We start from the raw sequence: 24,500 nt of genomic DNA, 5'->3' as shown, positions 1-24,500 counted from the left end.
GCTCTGTTAAAGAGCTCAGACTTGAGGCCCTGTATTTGCTCTCTATTAATGTATTGTTAATTATGATGATGATATTGCTACTATTATTACTACTATTGTGGTTTTGGAACTGCCTCTCTGGAAATGGAGATGGAAGAAGGATGTATGGTCTTGTTTTTAACAGTAATTATGGCTTTTCAAATGTTTCTGAGTGCCTTCTTCTAGCAATGCATTTTATAGATGGGGAGGGAAACAGCCACAAAACTCATTTGAGAGAAAGTAGTGATAAAGGACTGGAACATGACGCTTCAGATAAAGACTGTCCCAACTTCTGGTTTCTCGGTCAAATCGCTGAGAAATGTGTTTTCCTGAAACCGTGGAACTCGCTTTAATCCTTTCCTCCTAGAAGCAAGACCCAGATAATTTATTAGTACCACCTCGCGGGAAAGCCAAATAAGACTACATCTCCCAGAGGCCATTGCGGAGCCCTGCCGGGAGCAGGCGCACTAAGGGGGCGAGGGAGTTTGCCTCCCGGCGTGCACTGGGTGAGGGCGGGACTACATTTCCCAGGAGACCGGGGAAGGGGCGGGAGGAGGCGTGTCCCGGCGCTGCTCCCGCCCCTCCCCCGTGCTCGCTCTGAGAGGTAAACAAACCCGGCGCGGGCTGCAGGCTGCGGGCGGCTGGCTTGCTGCGGCGGGGCGGGGAGGGACAGGGGCGGGGGCGGGGCGGTGGAGAGAGCCCGAGCCTCTGCGGGGCCGGCCCGCCTGCCTACCGCACATGTCCCGGGGCGGCGCCGCGCTGTAGCTGCGCGCGGCGCCTCCTGTCGGCTGGGGAAGGGATCGCGGAGAGGCCGGGGTCGCCACCCGCGGTGCCCATGGAGCGGGTGCGGATGATCAACGTGCAGCGCCTGCTGGAGGCGGCCGAGTTTTTGGAGCGCCGGGACCGAGGTAACGGCTGGGCGCTGCCGCCTCCACCTTGCCCGAGCCCGCGCACTGCTGCTCCGCGTGGGGAGTGCGGGGTGGACGGGGGCGAGCGTGTGTGTGGGGGGTTCAGGGAGAGACAGCTGCGTGCAGAGGGGTGTGTGCAAGAGGAGGGGTGCATGTGCGAGGGTGGGGTGCATGCGAGAGGAGGGGTGCAGGTGTATGTGAGAAGATGGGTGCGTGTGACCAGAGGGGTGCATGTGAGAGGAAGGGTGCATGCGAGAGGAGTGCGTGTGACAGGAGGGGTGCGTGCTACGGGTGCGTGTTTGAAGAGGGCTGCGTGTGTCAGGAGGGTGGCACGGATGCGGGGTGACTGTGAGAAGGGGTGCGTGCCAGGAGCTGTACCTGTGCGGGGCAGAGTGGGTGAGTGAGGAAGGGTGTTTATGTAGATGTGCGAGGGGAGGTGCTTGTGATGCCACACGTGTGTGTATCTTGTAAGGTTAAGGTGTTTGTGGGGGGGAGAGCTGGCGAAGGAAGCAGGAGAAAGATGCTTGAGGGAGGGGAGAGGAGAGGAAGGTGTTGAGAGTGGAGGGTGGGTGGTGGGGGAGTGGAAAGAAGGCTGCAGGAGGGATGGAAAGTGGTGGAGGAGGCTACGCAGAAGGAAGGCAGTATGAGAACCTCAGAGCATTAGAGGTATGAAGGGATGGCGTCCCTTTAGGGATGCAGACTAAAGGAGATGTGTAAAGATTGGGGATGAAGGGTAGGAGCTCTGAGAATTGTGGTGGGGAGAATGCTATAAGATTAGGTAATTGAATTATTTGAAACACACGGAAATGGAGGACTTACAGATTTTCCAGAATGCGGACAATTCAAGGAATAGGGAATTTTGAGGCATGTAAAATAATTGATACAGTGTATATAATACCTGCTGTTAGAAATTAGGCTATTTGACAAGAAATCTTGGAGAAAAGAATTTTGGGAAGAAAGGAGAAAATACTTGGTTTAGAGGAGGTATGGGTACACCTTCCAAAAAGTGGGTTGGTTCTGTATATTATATGTCACAAAACTGATGTCCAGGCAGGACTGGGTATTTTATCTCCTAACCAAAAATAATAGAAAAAAGTTACTTTCCTTTCTCTTGTTTTCGATAGCTTACTTCAAGGACTTCAGATTTGTTGGGCCATGAATTTAGATATATTCCTCTTATCATATCTTTTCTTGATGTCTCTTTAGAGTGTGAACATGGCTACGCCTCGACTTTCCCCTCCATGCCAAGCCCCCGGCTGCAGCATTCAAAGCCCCCACGGAGGTTGAACCGGGCACAGAAACACAGCAGCGGGAGCAGCAACACCAGCACTGCCAACAGGTAGCAAGCTTGGAAAGTTTAGGAAGGGGCAGCTGGATGGGGGAGCACATGTTCAGGCAAGGGTGTTGGCCATCCCAGTCTCAGTCCTTCCCAAGTCTGGAACAGCACTGAACAAGCACATGGAGTCTTCTTATCAATATCCCCCGGGGATTTGCCGGGTTTAAAATAAGACTGTCTAGGATCTGTAGCCTGACCTTGTGTGAGAGGGAAAGAATAGAATGTAGAAAGACAACCAGAAAAGTTCCTGTTGGGATTCTGAAGTGGGCATGACTGAGAAGACTAAGAAACTTAGCAGCCTGTGCCCACTGCATGCAACCACATGCTGAAAGTAATCATGGGCCAACTGTAAACTTGGATGGTCCAAGAGGGTTTTTTTTTTTTTTTAAGAATAGTTCAGGCAGGATGTTAAAAAGTAGAATAAAATGTTATTTGTTAAAGGGAGGCCTAGGAGGTGGCACAGTGGACAAATGACTAGATTTCAAAATGTGAGGTACTGAGTTTGATCCCCAATATTACACATGCCACAGAGTGATGCACTGCCTCTTTCACTTCTATCTCGTTAATAAAGAAAAGTTGTTTTTTTTTAAAGTTTTGTTAAAGGAATAAAAATATTTAAGTAGTGAGACTGGGAGACAGATCAGAGGTTAGAATGTACACTTTACCCCAGTATGTGAAGCCCTGGGTTTGATCTGTGACACCATGAATTTACTAAGGCTAGCTCCGTGGATGACAGAGCAGTAGTTTGGTGTCTCTCCCCTCTCCTTTTTCCTACCCTAATTATGTAGAATAAAACAGTTGGGCTCTGGAGGCCACTCCCTGGCACAGCATACGTATTGTAAGACCTTCTGCCCCTTCCCCCAGTGATGCATTAAAAAAAAAATAGTTAGAAGTTGTGGACATAGTCTATTCTTCTGTCTAAAGATGAAGAAGGGAAGACCATGCTGTAAAAGTTTTGCTTCTTACTAAATTATAAGATTGAATTAAATGGGGAGTCGGGTAGTAACGCAGCAGGTTAAGCGCACATGGTGCGAAGCACAAGGACCAGCGTGAGGATCCCACTTTGAGCCCCCAGCTCCTCACCTGCAGGGGAGTCGCTTCACAGGCGGTGAAGCAGGTCTGCAGGTGTCTATCTTTCTCTCCCCCTCTCTGTCTTCCCTTCCTCACTCCATTTCTCTCTGTCCTATCCAATAATGACGACATCAGTAACAACAACAATAATAACAACAACAACAATAAAAAACAAGGGCAAAAACAGAGAAAATAAATAAATAAGTAAATAAATACATAAGTATGAAAAAAAGATTGAATTAAATGGGAAACCAGACCTGGCCTCCATCATGCTACAATAACTAATTCAGTCTTTTCCTGTTTTATAGAAATCAGCATATGATCTCATTACATATCTTTCTGTCCTTTAGCTGTTCTCATCTGTAAAATGAGAGGATGGATTACATATTCAGTAGGGAGTCTTTAAAGCAAAAAGAAGATGTCTATTTTTCAATCAGTAGATCACTAGAAATGCTTGTCTGGATGTATTCAGAAATAATTAACTTTCATTTTTGAAAAGTTCTGGTAATTTCTTGTTTCCCCAGTGTTTTTGATCCAGGAAGGAAATGAATTCTAAGATTTAATTAACAAAGCTTTCAAAAGTTTTTCTTTAAAAATATTAACATCTTTTGTCTTTTCCTTGATAAAGAGAAATCAAAGGCCAATTTTCCAATTCCCAAAACTATTTTTTTTTAAAGCAAAGAGAGAACATAAACATTGATTTTTGAGGGACACAGAGAAATCTGGCTAGGTTTGAAGGCTTTAGGGGGAACTTTTAACATGAGCAACTAGATTGGGGAGGAAGCAGGAGTAAAGGCTTTTACTACTGATGCAGAAAACCTGGAGGTTCCTACAAATAAAAGTGCTCAAGAGGCTGGACCTCCATACTCTACTCTACATTTTGGATTTCCTTGAAGTAAAACTTGATTTCATTCTTCTGCCTCTCATTTACCTCAGAAGCTGTTTGCTTCCATTTTTTTCTTCTTCATTGCCCATTCTGCATCTGTAAAATTATTTTTAATATATATATTTATCTTTATTTATTTATTGGATAGAGACAGCCAGAAATCAAGAGGGAAGGGGGTGATAAAGAGGGAGAGAGACAGAGAGACACCTGCAGCCCTGCTTCACCACTCGTGCAGCTTGCCCCTTGCAGGTGGGGGCTAGGGCTCAAACCTGGGTCCCTGCGCATTGTAACGTGTGCTCAACCAGGTTGAGCACCTGGCCACCACCTGGACCCTAAACTTAGTTTTTTAAACATAGACAAACAATTAGCCATAAACTTAATATTCTGTTTTGGTGTTTTGGTGTTGATTTAGATAGTTGTTCTGGTGTGGTAGATTTCTGATGAATAGATGCAATATATAGCATTCAAAATAAATGAATCTAAATTTTCTTTTTTTAAAATTTTTTACTATTATCTTTATTTATTGGATAGAGACAGCGAGAAATCGAGAAGGTAGAGGAGATAGAGAGGGAGAGGGAGAGGAGGAGAGAGAGAGAGAGAGAGAGACCTGCAGAACTGCTTTACCCCTTGTGAAGCTTTTCCCTTGCAAGTGGGGACTGGGGGCTCGAACCTGGGTCCTTGAACACTGTAACATGTGTGCTCAACCAGGTGCGCCACCACCCGGTCCCGAATCTAAATTTTCTTGCCCTTCATGGCTTATGTGGCTAAAATATTAGCAACTAAGGCCCATATTTAGGAATTTATGTGCCTTCAGTAGATGTTCAGATTAAAATAACTTCTTTTTTTTTTCTTTAACTTGGACCCATCAGAAGATAGCAGATAGGAACTCAGATGTGGGTTCCATCCTGTTACAAAAATTGAATTCAGCCTTTCGTAGTTTATTGAAATCAGTTTGTCGATCTCATTACTTGCTCTTTGTGTCCCCTGTTCTCATCTGTAAAACAAAGGGGTGAATTATATATTCAACAGGTGCCATCTGCCTCTCAAGCTCTATGACATTGAAATGAAAGTATTAAGAGATCAGTTACTTTATTATTAGCATCCAGCCTGGTCATTGCAGAAGTGACACTTTTACTAACAATTAAAAATTATAAAGTCCTAAACAAGAAGTGTGTTTCTAGATTTTTCCAGTTATTTTAAAAGTCCTCAATAAATATTTGTCATTTTTTGAGTTATTCTTACTCAGCTGTGGGCTTTGACTAAACAATACTTCCATGCTAGTGTTTCTACTAGAATCCGACTATTATGTCATATATGAATCACAGTATTAACTACTGTGCATTTTAGCACAGCATATCAGCAGATTTGTAAAATTACAAGCATGCCATGTTTTCCCAATATCCAAGGGAAAATAACTCTATATACATTGGACCACCTATAACAAAGGAAGGTGGGGAGTTGGGCTGTAGAGCAGAGGGTTAAGCGCAGGTGGCGCAAAGCACAAGGACCGCCATAAGGATCCTGGTTCGAACCCCGGCTCCCCACCTGCAGGGGAGTCGCTTCATAGGCGGTGAAGCAGGTCTGCAGGTGTCTATCTTTCTCTCCTTCCTCCTCTCTGTCTTCCCCTCCTCTCTCCATTTCTCTCTGTCCTATCCAACAACGACAACAACAATAATAACTACAACAATAAAACAACAAGGGCAGCAAAGGAAATAAATAAATAAAATAAATATTTAAAAAAATTAAAAAAAAAAAACAAAGGAAGGTTATTCTTCATATGAATATAAATATAAGAAAAAAAGATTTGTAGACCCTGTTCTGGAGAGATGGGAAGTTGTACCAATGTACCAGCAACTATACTGTGAACCATTAATCTCCCAATTAAGAGAAAGAAAGAAAGAAAGAAAGAAAGAAAGAAAGAAAGAGAAAGAAAGGAAGGAAAAACAGTTCTAGAGTTTATTATTTCAAGGTCCATTCTCACTCAGGAGGTTCTAGGCTGGGACCTATTGATGAGAACTATTATCTTAACATAGCATGCTAAAAATTACTTCTCCTTTTTTTATATATAAAATTTCTGCTTCATGGAGAAGGGGAGCCAAGGACCAGATCTTAACACTGAGGTATTTGAAAAATAGTGTTTCTAGCCCATTTGTAAGGGAGTTCTGTAGACTTCCTGTTAACTTTAAGCCTATTACTCAAGTTCATCAAGCTTTTATTGTACTGGTCACATAAAGCAGAAGAGCTGTAAAATTTTTCATGCAGTAGTCATCAAAAATAATAGGAATAGAGCTGATGAGTATGTATGTCTTTATCTTCCTAATCAAAAATTACCTATGGACCTTGCCATTCCTGTTATGCATCTTTTACTTTAGTATCTTGCATGTCATAATTATTTGTTTTCCTGACATTGTAGCCGCTTCAGTGTATAATGCTGGCTGAATTTTTCTCCCTAGTTTTCAGGTATAATATGATGTTCCTTATATAAGATGTTATTTCATGAATTTGTACTGATGCTTGGCTCATAATATTAGGAGTTCTATTTTTCCTCTCAAGTTTTGAAATCTTATTTTTGTTGTTGGATGAGGTGCACCTAGTTGAGAGCACATGTTACGAAGTACATGGACCCAGGTCCAAGCCCCTAGTCCCCACCTGCAAAGGAAAAGCTTCATAAGTGGTCAGGTAGTGCTATGGGTATCTATGTCTCCATTCCCTCTTGATTTCTGTCTCTATTCAACAAGTTAATAAATAAGTAAAATATTAAAATATTGGGAGTCAGACTGTAACGCAGTGGGTTAAGCGCAGGTGGCGCAAAGCACAAAGACCAGCGTAAGGATCCCGGTTCGAGCCCCCGGCTCTCCACCTGCAGGGAAGTCGCTACACAAGCAGTGAAGCAGGTCTGCAGGTGTCTATCTCTCTCTCCACCTCTATGTCTTCCCCTCCTCTCTCCATTTCTCTCTGTCCTATCCAACGATTATATCAATAACAATAACAATAACTACAACAACAATGAAAAACAACAAGGGCAACAGGGTAAATAAATATAAAAAATTAAAATATTATTTAAAGAAATATTATTTTTACAAGTGTACATAGAGAAAACAAGTGATATTGTATGCATGTACCCAGTAATCTTACCATTTTGCATCCTTCTGACATTTGGAAATGGAATTTTATAATATACAATTAAAAATACTTGATGACTTCACTGTAGTTTATGGTCATGGCATTCTGGCACACTTCTAAAATCATCCTTGCTAAGAATTACTGCTGTTGCAGAACTTGGCTGCAGTAGTTGGTTCTAGGGATTGAACTTGGGGCCTCTGGGGCTTCTGAGGTTTCAGGTATCTCAGACAAGTAACATTAACAAGTAGGCTGTCTTCCTCACCCTAATATTCTTCTTCTTTTTTTTTTAATGCTTTTTAAAAATTGATTTAATGATCAACAGGACAGTAGGATAAAAGGGGTACAATTTCACACAATTCCCACCACTATAATTCTGCATCCTGTCCCCTCCTTGGAAGTTTTCCTATTCTTTATCCCTGTGGGAGTATGAACCCAGGATCATTATAGGGTGCAGAGGGTGGAAGGTCTGGCTTCTGTAATTGCTTCTCTGATGAACATGGGTGTTGGCAGGTCAGTCCATGCTCCCAACCTGTTTCTATCTTTGCCTAGTGGGGAACGGGTCTGGGGAGGTGGAGTTCCAGGACACATTGATGAGGTTGTCTGCCCAGAGAAGTCAGGTTGGCATCATGGTCCAGGGCAGATGACCCCACCATTGTGTCTTGGAGCCCCACTTCCCCAGAGCTCTGTCCCAATAGGAAAAGAGAGACAGGCTGGGAGTATGGATCGACCTGTCAATGCCCATGTTCAGCAGGGGAGCAATTACAGAAGCCAGACTTTCCACCTTATGCACCCTATAACGACCCTGGGTTCATGCTCCCAGAGGGATAAAGAATAGGAAAGCTATCAGGGGAGGGATGGGATATGGATTTCTGGTGGTGAGAATTGTGTGGAATTGTACGCCTCTTATCCTATAGGCTTGTTAGTATTTCTATTTTATAAATAAAAAAGAGCAAATATATAAAAATATAGATAGTTATAGAAATAATAGTTAACCCTTATTTGTGACCTTGGGAGAACTACTGCAGTTTCCAATGGAGACACAAAACTCTGGTGGTGGAAACAGTGTAAAATTATACCCATTATCTCATATAATTTTGTAAATCAATATTAAAGCACTAATAAAAAAAACAAGAAAAACAAACTAAAAAAAAAAAAAAAAGAGCTGGGAAGTCTTATTTTAGGTCTATCCCAAGGGGAACCCTAACATTCTTATTTTAGTTCCTACTTGCCCTTCATTGTGTTTATCACAATTTGTAGAAATGCAGTCATCTGATTGATAAAGTTGTGTTTCATTCATTGGAGTAATAGCTCCACAAAGGTAGAAATTGAATCTCTTCTGCTTAAACATCTATTCCCAGTACCTGTCACACTACACTGTATGTAGTGGTTATTTTGTTAAGAATAGGAGGTTGTCAAACTCTAGGTAAGCAGTTATTTTCTAAAGAATAGGAGGATTTCAGATTCCAGGTAGACTGTCCTAAATTGAAAGTTGAATTCCTCTTTTGTGTCAAGTACCATATTAGACTGGAGGGAGAAATAATGAAAGAATGTGACTCCTACTTTGGCAAACTCTTTGATTATTTTATTTTCTAAGCAATGCTGCTAATGATAACATTTGAAAAGGGAAATAAAATGTAGTATTTGAAGAATAAAAAATCTCTAAGCTCTCAGGTCACTTTAACAAATATAGTAGACTGGAGAATGCTGTGTTTAATTTTAGAGAACATTCAGTGTTTTTCTGCCATAAAAATAAAACATATATACAGTGAGAAACCATAAATCTATTAAGTATTAGCAGTAAGTATTTAATGAACCTATAATATACACAGTATATCACAAATGTAATTGCAGTATTTTTAAGGTGATCTAGGAAGTATCAAAACCAGTTTATTTTTGAATCTCTTGTTGATGACAAATTTCTTCTCTCTAGTGCATTTGGAAAATAATAATCATAAATACATACTAGATATGTTTATATAATGAATATTTTAGTCCCACCCACTGGAAGAAAGGAGTGAAAATACTAAAGTGCAAAAATCAAAACAGTTTTCTTGTTGCTTATATGGGTTTAGTTTAACTTTTCTTAGACTGTTGACTAATGAAATAGTTTCTTATGTTAGGGGCCATGATTATATTGTTATGTTTTCAGCTTTATATCTTCCTGGTTGTTTTCTTCTGGACTATAGAGGATTATTTTCCCCTAGTAGAAATAATCTGAAATTTCTTTCTTTTAGAATATTTCTAATTGAACTATATTTTATATTTTGTAAAAATTATTTCTGACATTTTATATTTTTCTTTTTTAATATTTATTTGCTTGTTTATTTTTATTGACACCAGGGTTATCACTAGGACTCAGTGCTTGTGCTACAAATCTACCACTTCCTGGCAGTCAGTCGTTTTTTCCTTCTTTCTTCTTTATTTCTTTCTCCCTCTTTATTCCTTCTTTTATTTGATAGGACAGATAGAAATTGAGAAGGGAGGGGGCTGGGCAGTAATGCAGTGGCACAGGGTGCAAAGCACAAGGACTGGTGTAAGGATCCTGGTTCAAGCCCCCGGCTCCCCACCTGCAGGGGAGTCGCTTCACAGGTGGTGAAGCGGGTCTGTCGGTGTCTATCTTTCTCCCCCTTCTCTGTCTTCCCCTCCTCTCTCGATTTCTCTCTGTCCTATTCAGCAACAATGACAGCAATAACAACAACAACGATAAACAACAAGGGCAACAAAAGGGAAAAAATGGCCCCAGGAGCAGCGGATTCGTAGTGCAGGCACCGAGCCCCAGTGATAACCCTGGAGGCAAAAAAGAAAGAAAGGAAGGAAGGAAGGAAGGAAGAAATTAAGAAGGGAAGGGAAGATGAAGAAGAAAGAGAGTGACACACCTGAAGACCTGCTTCACCATTCGTGAAGCTTCCCTACTGCAGGTGAAGAGGGGCTTGAACCCAGTTCCTTGCACTTGGTGACATGAGTGCTCAACCCAGTGTACCACCACTGAGTATCCACTGATGATCTTGTATTTTTCAAATTCTTTCTATTAAATAGTGTCTAGGTCTTTGTTCAATAGGAAACTCACAAAGCTTTAGGATACATGGGGGAGATTAAATGAAAAGCTTGTAAAGAAATATTTTAGCCCTCATTTAAACAAACTTAGACTTTGCATTAATGCTTCATTAAAGCGCAAATTTGCTACTGCTCAGTCCCATAAGTATGTATTAATTTTTGAAAGTAGCATTTGAAGAGATTTTCATGGTAATGCTTTGTCGGTCAGTGGAGCAATTCTGTTTCTATTTGGTAAAAGATCTTTTTATCACAATATTGAATATACAATATGGGAGATAAAAAAATTGTAGAAGTGGAATTTAATATTTCATCTGGTATAGTTCTCTGTCTTATGAAGATGGAGTATGACCACCAATTTTGATTAAAGCTCATGTGGCCTGTAGAAGACAGATGGCCTGCTTGGGTCTTATGGCATAGGTGCTGGTTGCCTTTGACCTCAAATTGGATTTCAAGAAATGTAGGCATAATTCTAGCCAGGCAGTACCGTTGACCTGAGGAAAGCTTTCTCTTCTAGAGCCCTCCATGTATATGAAACAACATTAGGCCAGAAAGATAGCACAGTACTATGCAGAGGGCTTGTATGCAATACGTCCCAGGTTCCATCTCTGGTGCTATTAGCCAGAGTCGAGCAGTGCTCTGGTATAAACACACCAGAATTCTCTCTACAAAGTATGGCTCTTTGTAATTTTTTTTTCCTTTTTTTCTGTTGTTAAGATTTACTTTCTCATTAGTGAGATAGAGGAGTGAGAGAGTGAGGGAAAAAAAGTCAACACAACAGGAGTACCACTCTGGCATATGTGATGCCAGACATTGAACTCTGGACCTCATGCTTGTGAGTCTAATATCTTACCTGGTATTTCCACCTCCTGGATTGCTTCCTTGTAATTTTGTTGTTGTTGTTTTTAATCGTTGTTGTGGTTATTATTATTGTTATTGTTGCTATTGATGTCGTTGGATAGGACAGAGAGAAATGGAGAGAGGAGGGGAAGACACAGAGGAGGAGAGATCTGCTTCACCACTTGTGAAGTGACCCCCCTGCAGGTGGGGAGCCAGGGTCTTGAACCGGGACCTTTATGCTGGTACTTACTCTTTGCCCCATGTGTTGCTTAACTCACTGCACTACCGCCCGACCCCCCCTTGTAATTTTTTAAGTGAGGATGGTTTTCTATGTACTAATTCAACCAAAGATGGTATAGTTTGACAAAACCTAGTCCCAGATGTCATTTTTGTCAGTAATGGTAATATAAGTTAAGCATGCATATTTTTTCATTAAGTTGTTTTTTCATTTTGGCTTTCTACATTTTAAAATACTGGCAGACATTTAGTAGTGTGTGTGTGTGTGTGTGTGTGTGTGTGTGTGTGTAGTATCTTTATTAGTGTCTACTGAAGGAAACACACTATTGAGTAAATATTTAAGTATATTATTTCAAACTGGAATGAAGTTGATATAGGGAAAATAGAAGACCCCATGGGAACTTAGAACAAAACTTGATCAAGTGAAAGTAGGTGTCTTTATTTTTAAATTTATTTTTTATTATCATTATTTAATGGATAGAGACAGCCAGAAATCAAGAGGGGAAGGGAGATAGGGAAAGAGACAGAAAGGGGCTACTGCACTGCTTCACCACTTGTGAAACTTCCCCGCTGCAGGTAATTACTAGGGACTTGAACCTGGGTCATCACACATTGGAATGTGTGTGCTCAACCAGGTGTGCCAACACCCGGGCCTGAAGGTAGGTGTCTTCAGGTTGAATTTTTTTTTGCAGTTTTTCTTTTCACTTATTATGAACATTACTTCATGTTCATGCTAACACATTACATGATTTTAAATTGTGGAATGTATTGATTCATGGCTATACAGTAATTTGCTAAGCCAAGTGTCCATTGATGACATTTAGGTTACTTTTTGATTTTTTTTTTCCCTTTATGAACAGGGCATCTATCAACATCTCTGTACAGATACCTTTATACATTTTTCCATCTAGGTCCTTAGGATAAGCATGAAGAATTAAAATTGTAGGGTCAAAGAGTAGAACTAGGCTGGCAAAATAGCTCACTTAGTGTGCTGCTTTGCCATATGCATAACTGAGGTTCAACATAGTTTGTTTTAATGTTTATTTTCTGGGGAAGAGCAAACTTCCTGAGGCTAGGTCACCATAGCTCTGGCCCTGAAGTCCCAAAATACATTATTGTCTTTTTGAATTTCAAAACTATTCTGTTAATGCTGAAATTATTTTTCCTTTCTAAATTATTTTATTGGGGTGGAAATAATGATTTACAAGGCAATTATTGTCATAAGAATACAGTTTTTTTAATCTTCCCATGATGGGTATCTACACACTGCATTAACCACCAACTGACGTCTTCCTCCACCACAGTACAGTGGGTCCCCTATGCTTTCTTATCCCTTCCCACTTCCCTCTTTTTTTTTGTATATTTATTTTACTTATTCCCTTTTGTTGCCCTTGTTGTCTTATCGTTGTAGTTATTGTTGTTGTTATTGATGTTGTTGCTGTTGGATAGGACAGAGAAATGGAGAGAAGAGGGGAAGCCAGAGAGAGGGAGAGAAGGATAGACACCTGCAGACCTGCTTCACTGCCTGTGAAGCGACTCCCCTGCAGGTGGGGAGCTGGGGGTTTGAACCCCATCCTTACGCTGGTTCTTGTGCTTTGTTCCACCTGGTCTTAACCCACTGCGCTACCACTCAACTCCCTCCCACCTCCCTCTTTAGCATCCTTGCCTCTGATGCAGTAGTCCGCAACTAGTCTAAATTTCACCCTTCTCTTTGTTTCTTAAGTTTCACCTGTGAGTGAGGTCATCTAGTAGTATTATCTTTTTGACTTTTTGACTTAGTTCATTTAACATGATTGCTTGGAGTTCCATTCAGGACATAAATTTCATTATATCTTACAGCTGAGTAATATTCCATTGTGTATTTAAACCACAACTTACATAACCACTTGTCTATTGGACATTTGGATTGTTTCCAAATTTGAGTTGTTAGCAAATAATGCTGTGAATATAGGTGTGCATACTTATCTTTGGATATGTGTTTTTATATCCTTTGGATCATCTGCTATTTGTTCTTCTTCAGGCTTACCTCATTTAACATGAATCCTTCAAATTTCATCCAAGGTGTGGAAAAGGTACATAGTTTATCTTTTCTAACAGTTGAGTAGTATTCCATTGTGTGAGTGTGTGTGTGTGTGTGAGTGTGTGTGTGTGTGTGTGTGTGTGTGTGTGTGTGTGTACCACTACTTTCTTAAGCACTCATCTGAGTTGCTTTCAGGTTTGGGCTGTTACAAACTGTGCTGGTATGAACATGGATGAACATAGGTCTCTTTGGATAGATGTTTTTGTTTTGTTTCGTCTTTTTAATAGAGGGAGAAGGAGAGAGGAAAAGAGAGAAGAGGGAGAGGGAAAGGGAAAGAGAGTTGGTACAATACCTTTAAAGCTTCCTTCAATGTGTGTGAGGGGGGGCAGTGTTTTTGTCTTCTTTGGATAGGTTCCTAGAAGTTCATAGGGTAGTTCCATTTCTAATGTTCTGAGAACTTCCAAGATGGTTTCCACAGAGGTTAAACAAACTTAGATTCCCACCAAGGCCTGAGGAGGTAACATAATGGTTATGCAAAAGACTTTCATGCCTAAGGCTCCTACAGTACCTCCGATTCAGTCCCCAGCATTGCTATAAACCAGATTCCTACCAATACTGTTATAAGTCGTTCTAAGTGTTCCTCTTTCCCCATATTCTTCACCAGCACTTGTGTTTACCCTTTCTCATGTAGAACATTCTGAACATCCTCATAGGTGTAATGTGGTTCTCTCATTGTCTTGAGCATTTTTCATGTCTGTTGGCTATTTGGATCTCTTCTTTAGTAAAAATTCTATTCATTTCCTATTCCCCTGTTTATTTATTTCCTTTTTTGTTGCCCGTGTTTTTTATTGTTGATGTAGTTATTATTGTTGGTGTTATTGATGTCATCATTGTTGGATAGGACAGAGAAATGGAGAGAGGAGGGGAAGACAGAGGGGGAGAGAAAGATAGACACCTGCAGACCTGCTTCACTGCCTGTGAAGTGACTCCCCTACAGGCGGGGAGCCAGGGGCTCGAACCAGGATCTTTATATGGGTCCTTGCACTTTGCATCACGTGTGCTTAGCCTCTTCCCCTTTTTAACGGTAACATTTTAAATTTTTAAAATTTTATTTCATTTTATTTTTGCTGAGCTTTGTTTTATATTGATATGTCTTGGTTATTTACCCTCTAATATATGGCATGTAAAGATCTTCTCTTGTTTAGTAGGGTGTCTTTCTGCCTTGATGGTGGCTCCTTTGGCTATGCAAAACCATTTCAGCTTGATGCAGGTTCTTTGGTTTATTTCTATGCTGTTGGACTTGATTCTTCCAAGGTGTTTTCCCATACAAACAAAATGCAGTGTTTTGCCAATGTTTTCTTCTGTTATATTTTGTGTTTTCTGTTCTAATGTCCATGTCTTTGATCCATTTGGACTTGACTTTTGTGCCTGTGATATGGAACAGTCTAGTTTCATTCTTCTGCATGTTCCAATCCAATTTTCCCAGAACCATTTGTTGAAAATTCTATTAGATTTTTTGAGCCCCTTTGTTGAAAATTAGTTGTCTGTAGGTGTAGGGAATACATAATTAAAAAAATATTAATGTTATTGTATGCATTTCCGGGGAGTGTGTTATAGATTTTATTTAGTTTCATGACTCTGGATAAAAATATTTCCATATGGTATTTATTTGCTTATCTTTATCCAAGGAAATATTTTTTATAGTTTTCTGATAATACAATGTAAACAGTATTTATGGAGACCTCATGACATGGAGAGTTTTGAAATGGGTCGTTTTAAAATCATATTGACAAAGGGCTGGGTGGTGTACCTGGTTGCGCATACATGTTACAGCTCACGAAGACTCAGGTTTGAGGCCCTGGTCCCCACCTGTAGGGGAGAAGCTTTTTGAGTGGTGAAGCAATGTTGCAGGTATCTCTCTGTCTCTTGTCTTCTCTATCACCCCCTCCCTATTTCTACTCAATAAATAAATAAATAAACAAATAAATAAAAATTTTAAAAGGACTTTAAAATTACATATGGACACAATTTTAGTCTTTAGTTACATTTTAATAAAACAGCTGGTTTTTCTTACTTTGAGCAAGGACAATTTAGGATTCTGTCAATTTTTATGTCAAAACTGTCTTTTTATGTAATAAAAGAACTGTAAGGTAAAATATAGTAAATTTGCCTTGTCATTAGAAGTGTACAGTTTTAGGTTTATAATTTCAGTTACTATAGCTGTATATGATTATGTATACATGTATGTATGTCTTATATATATATGAATAACGAACTAGAACTAGCCTTCTCCACAAAAACTCTGGACAATATATGGTCATTAGGTACCAAGTCTATTAAGATTTGTCTCTATAATGATTTTTTGATAACAGTCAGTGTACATAAATTATAATTTAAAATTTAGATTTTTTTGGCCTGGCTCTAAAACCATTTGTTATCTACTTGGTAATGTAATTTTGACATACTTACTAGTCAGTTGTCCTTTGTAAGGCAGGTTGTACCCCTGGTCATAGTAATCTAAGTCAGAAAGAAATACTTGAATTTCATTTCTTTGATAGAATCTTTGTTTAGTAGGGGTTTACCAAAAGTTCCATCTAGTCTCAGTAAGCACTATAGTTCATACACTTACTATTTAAAGAAGTGATAACTTACATATATAAGCATTTTAAAATTTGTGTACATTAGTATAATTACTTGGTGACTATCTGATTGTGTAAAGATAATAGTGCCATTGGGTACGGTATGCAGTTTCCATTTCCTTAAGGAATTCCGCCTTATTTGTTTACTTTTTACATTTAGGATGTTGTTACAGGAGCACCCTAAGGGCAGGGCCTTTTACTTTTTGAGTACTTGTATTCCCACTGTAGGGACTCACTAAGCTCATAATAATGATGAACAGTGACTGAATACTTTGACCATAATATTGTAGGTCTGAAGGCATTTTAAAATGATATGTTCACATATTTTTGAGACAACTTATAGAGAAACTTAGCATTAGATAATTGTTTTGTATGAGACTGATCCAGGCATGTTCAATATCTTCATTTTCATTGTTAATTTGTAACAGCTATACCCATGTTTTGTTTTTTTTTAATTGATGCTTGAGTCTCGTGCCTGCTTGATTCCATTTCTCCCAGGAGACTTCGGTCTTCTTTTAATTTCAGCTATAAAGCGTTAAAGATGGAGCTAGAGAAGGAAAGATAGATAGTACAGCACCTGGCCACCATTCGTGCAACTTCATCATGGTGCCATACATGTGCTTCCGTGTGGTTGCAGGGCTCAAAGCTGGGTTCTCATGCAGGGTCAGGTGGGCTTTCTAGCACATGCGCTGTCTTCCTGACCGTGTTGAGGCCCATATCATCTCTCATTCAGAAACCATTTACTTTCAGGAGGAACTTACTATTAATTTGTGAAACACCAGTATGTACCTCATCCTGCTTGCTTTTCTTTCATAAGTAAAAATAATTTGAGGGGGCTGGGCAGTGGTGCACTAGTTAAGCACACACAGTACTATGCAGAAGGACTCACACAAGAACCCATGCTTGAGCCCCCCTGATCCCCACCTTCAGTGGGGACATTTTGTAAGTGATGAAACAGTTTTGCAGGTGTCTTTCTCTCCCACCTGTACCTACCACCTCCCCTCTCATTTTCCCTCTGTCCTATTGAATAAAATAGAAAAAAGAAAAGAAGAAAAAAAAAAAGGAAAAAATGGCCAGTAAGAGCAGTGGATTTGTAGTATTGGCACCGAGCCCCAGCCATAACCCTGGAGGGAAAAAGATTGCATGTTAATGGTAAAATGTAGCTAGTAAGGTACTGTGAGATGATGGTTTTATATCCTATCCTGTTGTTAAAATTCTGCGGCTCTAGCCGGCCGGGCTAGCTTCACGGGCGGGTAACAGAGACGACCAGAGACATACAGCTGGGCAGGGAAGCTGTATTTCTTTATTCAGGAACAACGATTCATAAACTAAGACAAACTAATCACCAAACAGAACTCTGCTGTCTCTTTGCGGCGGCGCAAGCACTCTCCGGAACTCTGCAGCTCTCCAACTCTCTAACTCTGGAACTCTGGTGGGGTTCCTTGGGGCGGGGCCAAGCGGGCCGCGAAACTAACTGGACTGATCCAATTCTCTTGGCGGGGGAGAACTACCCAATGTAAAGCATACAACACTATCCTATGTGTGTGCATATATGTTCATAACATTATTCATAATCACCAAAATCTGGAGAAACAAAATGTCCATCAGCTGGTGAGTAGACAAAATGTAGGATTTTCATATAGTGAAACACTACCTATTATTGAAAAGAAGCAAGTAACTCATAGAGACAACAAAATGAATAAGGAACAAAGTAGTGAATAAACAAAGTCACACCAAAGATTAAATATTTTACAGTTTTCATTCATGAACTCTAAAAAGGCGTCTATAGAGACAGAAAACAGATCAGGTAGTCCAGGAAGTGGCACAGTGGATAGGGCATTAGACTCTCATGCATGAGGGCCTGCAGTCCCAGCCAGCACATGCAACAGGCTAATGTCTGGTTCCAAAGATCAGTGGTAGGCTAGGAGTAGGGGTGGATTAGCTGCATATACATGAGGAAACTTTTGGGGTGATGGACATTTTCTGAAAGTAGATTGTGGTAAAGGTAATATAGCTGTTTACATACTGAAATTCATTGAACTGTTAAAAGCATTTTCATAGAATGTAAATTATACCTTGGTAAGACTTAAAAGATTAATTGCTATTATTTATGGTAGTAACTTAAGTAAGAGTCTTGGATGTGTTACAAATACTAGAAAGAACTAAAGGCAGAATGAATGAATGAATGAATAGTCCTTTAAAACTTTCAGTATAAGTCTAGCAGACCTCAACCCTCTGCATTGTCCCTACCAACTTACTCTCTCTACCCATCAGCTGTAGATACTGAAAGCCACAGAGTTTCTATCACTTCAGATCAGTTTGACTAGTGACCAATGCCGTCTGTGTAACTCCAACCCTGTGAGCATAATATTCTTCTACTCTCTTAATGCATGCAGGATCAGTAGTGATGTGTACTCTTTCATTCCTGATATTCTATTGTATTGGTAGTTTTTTTTTCTTCATCTTAGAAGTTATCAACTTGACTAATCTTTTTTTATTTAATAATGATCAACAAGACCATAGGATAAGAGGGGTACAATTCTACACAATTCCCACCACCAGAGTTCAGTATCCTCCCTCCATCGAAAGCTTTCCTGTTCTTTATCTCTGCGAGAACGAACCCAGGAACATTATGGGATGCTGAAGGTGGAAGGCCTGACTTCTGTAATTGCTTTCCCACTGAACATGGGTGTTGACAGGTTGATCCATACTGTCTTTCTTTCCCTGTTGGGGCAGACCTCTGGAGAGGTGGGGTTCCAGGGCACATTGGTGAGGTTGTCTATCCAGTGAAGTCAGGTTGGCATCATGGTAGCACCTGCAACTTGGTGGCAGAGTACTGGAGCTGAAGGGTTGATATTCCATGCCTGGCATATCTGTACACAATCCAGAGTGAAACGTGTTGAGGTGGTACTGGTTGCATTGATTTGATTGAGCTTAGCAGATTCAGTATCAAATGGTATGGATCAAGAGAAGCATGTGGGAAAATGCCCCAGAGGTTCCAGGACTGGGAGAAATATGGGTATTGTAGAGAATGGGGAAGGTTCCTGCTGTCTTAGAGTTTGAGAAGCCAATACATAGTTATTATTGTAACCACGTTATTTGGGAATTTAGTTGAATTTGAAAATCTCATGGGTAGGATTTGCTGTATCATACAAGACCTTACCATGATTTATGCCATTTAATGCTGTTTACATATAGTTAGTTATATCTTATACAGTGACACAGCCAGTTACTTCTGGTCTCACTGGTCTAAGACTATAGGTGATTCACTGTTTCAAATAAATAGTCATTTTTAGAAATGTATTAACAATTTAAGTCCATGGTTAAAATTCAATCAGGTTACTGATTTGAAACCTTAAGTGCTTAGACTGAAGGAATATATACTCAAAACTGGGGTCTGTGCATCAAAAAGTTTGATACTTTCAATCTATTTCTTCCTCTCATACTGATTAAATAGTGATTTATAAGATTATAAGTTAATTGGAGCAAATATTAACACTATCCCACCACCAAAGGTCTGCGTTCCTATTTCCACCCTTCTATAATGAAACTGAAAATCTGCCCTCCACCTCCACCCAGAGCTTTTTTACTTTGGTGCAGTACTCCAAACTCAGTCAGTTTCTGCTTTGCTTTTCCATGTCTGTTCTTCTTTCTCAACTTCTGTTCAAATTCTGTTGAGAATGATACAGAATATACCCCCTGTTATCATGCGAAGTATCTCCAGACATTTCTAGATCTCTTTAGTGAATAAAATGTACTATACTTGAGAATCATTGTTCAAATCCTCTTTAGTTGCTTTTTCTAGTTTAGTAAGGTAGAATCTCAAAGAACTGGCTCTGTACCCCTTCCTCCATCACTAATATATGGACTTAAATGGTTTTCTATAAGTATAGATTTAACTGTATTCAACAAATTTTGTTGTCTTTCTTTTTCTTCCAGCTAGAGACATTTTAAATTTTCTTTAACTGAGACTACTTGCTGTCACTTTGGCTTTGGATTTAATGTACCCCTTTTTTGTAGCTTCTTAAAGAAAGCAAAAATCAGACTATTGGGGCTCGAGATGTAGCTAGTTGGTCGAGTATATTGTTCACATGAATGAGGTCCTGGATTCAGTCTTTAATAGAATCATAAATACTTACAGTCAGAAAATCAAGTCATTAATTTTTGATACTTTTTTTTTAAATAAAAGATGAATTTAAAGCTAAACATTTTTCTCTAAGCACTGCTTTTGCTATGGCAGTGGTGAGCATGTGGTGAGCATGAGTCAATATGCAGTCTGCTGAGAGATGAAGTTGAACCCATAAAACATGTGGTCTCATAGACTAACTTCATCTCAATTTTTTTTGATTATGTGTGTCTTTATTGTTCAGTTCACAATATCTTCTTGTGTCTGTAGTTTCAGCTTGTGGTTTTTCTTCCAAATACTGTAGTTTTTCTAGTTGTCTTGTTATTGGTATCTAACTTAATGACTTAGTTTTTATGATTTATACATTTACTAAAAAATTCAAATTGTACATTTAACATACATAGGAATGTGTGTGTAGTATGTCAAAAAATTGTCAGGTTTTTGTTACGGTGTTTGATGTATTTGAAATAACAATGTTTGGTGAGCTCAGTTCCTATGTGATCTTTAAATTTTTTCCTGATTTTTGAAAGTGTATATACAGAGAGCTATGCAGAGGGCTGAGTGGTGGCACCCTTGGAGCACACATGTTATAATGCTCAAGGATTTGGGTTCAAGCCCCCAGTTCCCTCCTGCAGGGTGGGAAGCTTCACAAGTAGTGAAGCACAAAGTTTCTCTTTCTCTCTTCTCTGTCTCCCCTTTCCCCTTCAGTTTCTCTCTGTTTTTATCTAGAATTAAAAAAAAAAAAGAATTAAATAAGAAAGACATACAGATCCTACATGGGCAACTCAATTGTTTCACAAAAGTGAAGAAACAAAATATTACAGACTCTTAGGAGCTGTTTTTGCACTGTTTCTAATCTCTGTCACCTACTTGCCCATGTAGCCACTATTTGGACTTTTGATACTATGCATTAGCTTTGCAGTTTTAAACATTGTATATATGGAGTTAACAGTATATGTTGTGTGCTTGCTTGTAAATTTAACATTATGTTAAAATTGTGAAGATTTCCCCATGCTATTGTATAGTAGTTGTTCATTCACAGTGCTCAATAGTTTTAAATTATTTTAACATTTTACAGTTTATTTGTTCTACTACTGATGAGTGTTTGAGTTGCTTCCAAATTTTTTTCTTTTTTATTATGAAAATAAATCTGTTCTTTTATATATTCTTGGGTGTACATATTAGTTTGGTGTATGCCTGTGAGTAGAAATGCTGCAACATGAGGTAGGCTTCTGTTTAATTTTGCTATGTAAGTTTTAGAGATAAAGTTTGACTGTGGATTCTTGAGTTTTTCTTGTAACCATATTCTTGTGTTTATGTATTTGTCATTGTTAAAGAAACTATAAATTTGTTATTTTTCTAAAAGTCTATAATTTCAAGTTTTACTATTTTTACTATTTTTTTTTTAGTATGTACTTTTTATTAAAACAGATGTACAGAACTCTATTTATATGGTAGGCTGTGAGCTCACCACCCAGCCCCAGGACCCTGCCTGCGAGAACTCTTTTCAAAAGAACTATTTTAGGGCCAGGTGATGGTGCATCTGGTTGAGTGCACCTGTTACAATGCACAAGGTCCGAGGTTCAAGCTCCCGGTCCCCACCTGTAGGGGGAAAAGCTTTGCGAGTGGTGAAGCAGTGCTGCAGGTGTTTCTCTGTCTCTTTCACCCCCTTCTCTCTTGATTTCTGGCTGTCTCTAGCCAATAAGTAAAGATGATAAAAATTTTTTTGAAAGAACTATTTCATTTTCTATAAGCATGATTATTCTTCAATTCAGTTGTATTTCTAGCAGCAAAAACTTCTTTTTAAAAAATATTTATTTATTCCCTTTTGTTGTCTTGTTTTATTGTTGTAGTTTTTATTGTCATCGTCATTGGATAGGACAGAGAGAAATGGAGAGAGGAGGGGGGGGAGACAGAGACAGGTAGAGAGAGATAAAAGCAAAAACTTCTTTATTTCCAACACACATGTGTGTAATTATGCCTGTATTACTATATTAATATAGAATAAATATAGAATAAAATTAAAAGAATAATAAATATGAGGTGGGGTAGATGGCATAATGGTTATGCAAAGAGTTTTTTATGCCCTCAGCACCGATGTCCCAGGTTCAGTCCTGCACAACCATAAGTCAGAGCTAGCTGAGCAGTGGTGCTCTGGTAATAAAAATAAATAAATAAATAAATAAAAGTAGAAAGTTTACTAATACACTAAGTCTACTAAATCCAGTAGATTTTCTTTATTTATCCCTTTCAGGCACATACTTTGGAGACCTGCACTCTAGTGTAGCAGCATTTTTCAGTCTTTCTTGCCTTTTGCATATGTGTAACCCTCAGTATACATTTAGAATATGTTGACTTGGCTTCAGAGAATGCGTTCATTGTATGGGGAACATCTATTAGGCACTTCAGGATTAGAAGAAAAGTGAATGAAAAGGTTAACAAATTCCTTATTAAGCCAACAAAGACAGAGGCCTTTACTATTTGCTTGATAAGAATAGTAATTCTGGAAATGGGGGCTTATATTTTACTTCTACAGCAATGCCACTCTGATCCGAAATGTGTCGTTTTGTGCTGCTTCAGTTCTGTGCTTCCTTTCATTTTACTACCACCAAACTATACCTCAAAGAATTAAGTTTATTGATTAAAGCCGTGTGATAGTGAAAAGTCACAGGTCTGGTTTGGATAATGAATTCCATTCAAATAGGAAATAGACTAGGATATCTCCTCTTGTAAAGGGATGTTGTTTATGGAAAAGATTACTTTTAATTCAGCACTAAAAATGTCTTTCTGGCCTTGGAAATTATTAAGCAGTCAGATTAAGGATGTGTGAAAGGAGTATAGTTCATTAGTGTTTGTTCTCTGAGCTGCATTTTATTTGGGTAAGAGAAATGGGCTAACCAGTTGGGCTATTCAGAATATCTCAGCCTTAGAGGAAATTTATCATAATTGAATATTTTAGCGGCCCATTATTGCAAGACTTGGTTGCACATGCAGGCTCAGTGAAGCTAAGAGGTTGTTTCTGCTAGTATGTGCTGTGTTTAATTACTGCTTTATTGCCAGCAGGGTTTGGGTCATTTCTTTACCCGTGTATGTATAACTAGGTATCTCTCTTTCTGTCATGCCTAAATCTTGTACTGTCCTTACAGCTGACAAATGGGTCAGAATACCTATCTTTTCTTTCAGTTTTTCTTGTCATCATTATGGTTGTTTGTTTACCTACAAGCTAAGTTCAGGTGTAACTTGAGTACCTGTCACTCTGTTGTCCCAATCTGTCATACTTTATTTGGGGTAGCATATTTTTAGTCTCACTAAGAGAGAGGAGGTGGGGCTAGGAGATAGCTCACCTTGTGAAATGTATGCCTTGCTACGTGTAAGGACTTGGATTTGAACCTGGACACACAAGAGAACACCAGGGATAGCAGCAGTGGAAGCTCCACAGATGCTGGAGAGCACTGTGCTATCCTCTTCCTCACTCACTCTCTCTGAAATAAAAAGAACGAAAAAGTCAGCCCAGCAGTCATGGAATCCCGTATGTTATAGGCACACAAATAAGCTAGCAAGCAAGTAAACAAAAACATCAGGGTCTGGGTGGTGGTGCACCTGATAGAGTGCACATGTTACAGTGTACAAGAACCTGGTTTCAAGCCCCAGGTCCCACGTGCAGAGAGGAAGCTTCGTGAGTCACCAGTAAGCCATGAAACATCGCTGCAGGTCTCCCTCTCCCTCTCCACTTGCCCCTTTACTCTCAGTTTCTATCTCTATACAAAAAAAAAAAAAAAAAGACATAAAAATATGCATCAAAGTAAGAGGAAACATTACTGATGCATTTATAATGGAGGGACTAGGGAATATGAAAAGGGGACAGGGTAGGGAATGTGTGATCTGGGAAATCATTTGGTGTGGACATCCCAAAGCAACAGTAGACAGGACTCAAAATTCACTAATTGCTTATTTTTAAGTTGATAATTTTGTGTAACTGGAAATGATATTATAAATATACAAGTGGCCCTTAGCAAAAGAAAAAAGGTTCTCCATCCCAGATATATATATGTGTTACTCTTTCTTCGTGGTGTTTAAAATCTTAGGTTTTTTTTTTTATTGTCTTTATTTATTTGATAGAGACAGCCAGAAATCGAGAGGGGAGAGGGAGATAGAGAGGGAGAGACACCTGCAGCCCTGCTTCATCACTCATGAAGCTTTCCCCTACAGGTGGGGACCAGGGACTTGAACCTGGGTCCTTCCACA

At 39.4% G+C, this 24,500-nt stretch overlaps 1 protein-coding gene across 5 annotated transcripts in view; it reads left to right on the top strand.

Moving 5' to 3' along the window:
- The window catches only part of MXI1 (MAX interactor 1, dimerization protein), a 98,286-nt gene that overhangs the window by 20,389 nt on the left and 53,397 nt on the right, over positions 1–24,500 (top strand). For 3 of the 5 annotated variants that reach the window (XM_060171350.1, XM_007530289.3, XM_060171351.1), the window contains exon 2: positions 2,133–2,265. In XM_060171350.1, coding sequence (XP_060027333.1) covers positions 2,133–2,265 — 133 coding nt within the window. Of the gene's footprint in view, positions 1–627; positions 927–2,132; positions 2,266–24,500 lie in introns of those variants that run through there. The other 2 variants (XM_007530303.3, XM_007530296.3) reach the window with 2 other exon arrangements.

The sequence above is a fragment of the Erinaceus europaeus genome, chromosome 14 (genome assembly GCF_950295315.1).
Source record: "Erinaceus europaeus chromosome 14, mEriEur2.1, whole genome shotgun sequence".
NCBI classification, from domain to species: Eukaryota; Metazoa; Chordata; class Mammalia; order Eulipotyphla; family Erinaceidae; genus Erinaceus; species Erinaceus europaeus.
Note: the sequence above shows the minus strand (reverse complement) of the source record. Positions and strands in the feature narration are given on the sequence as shown.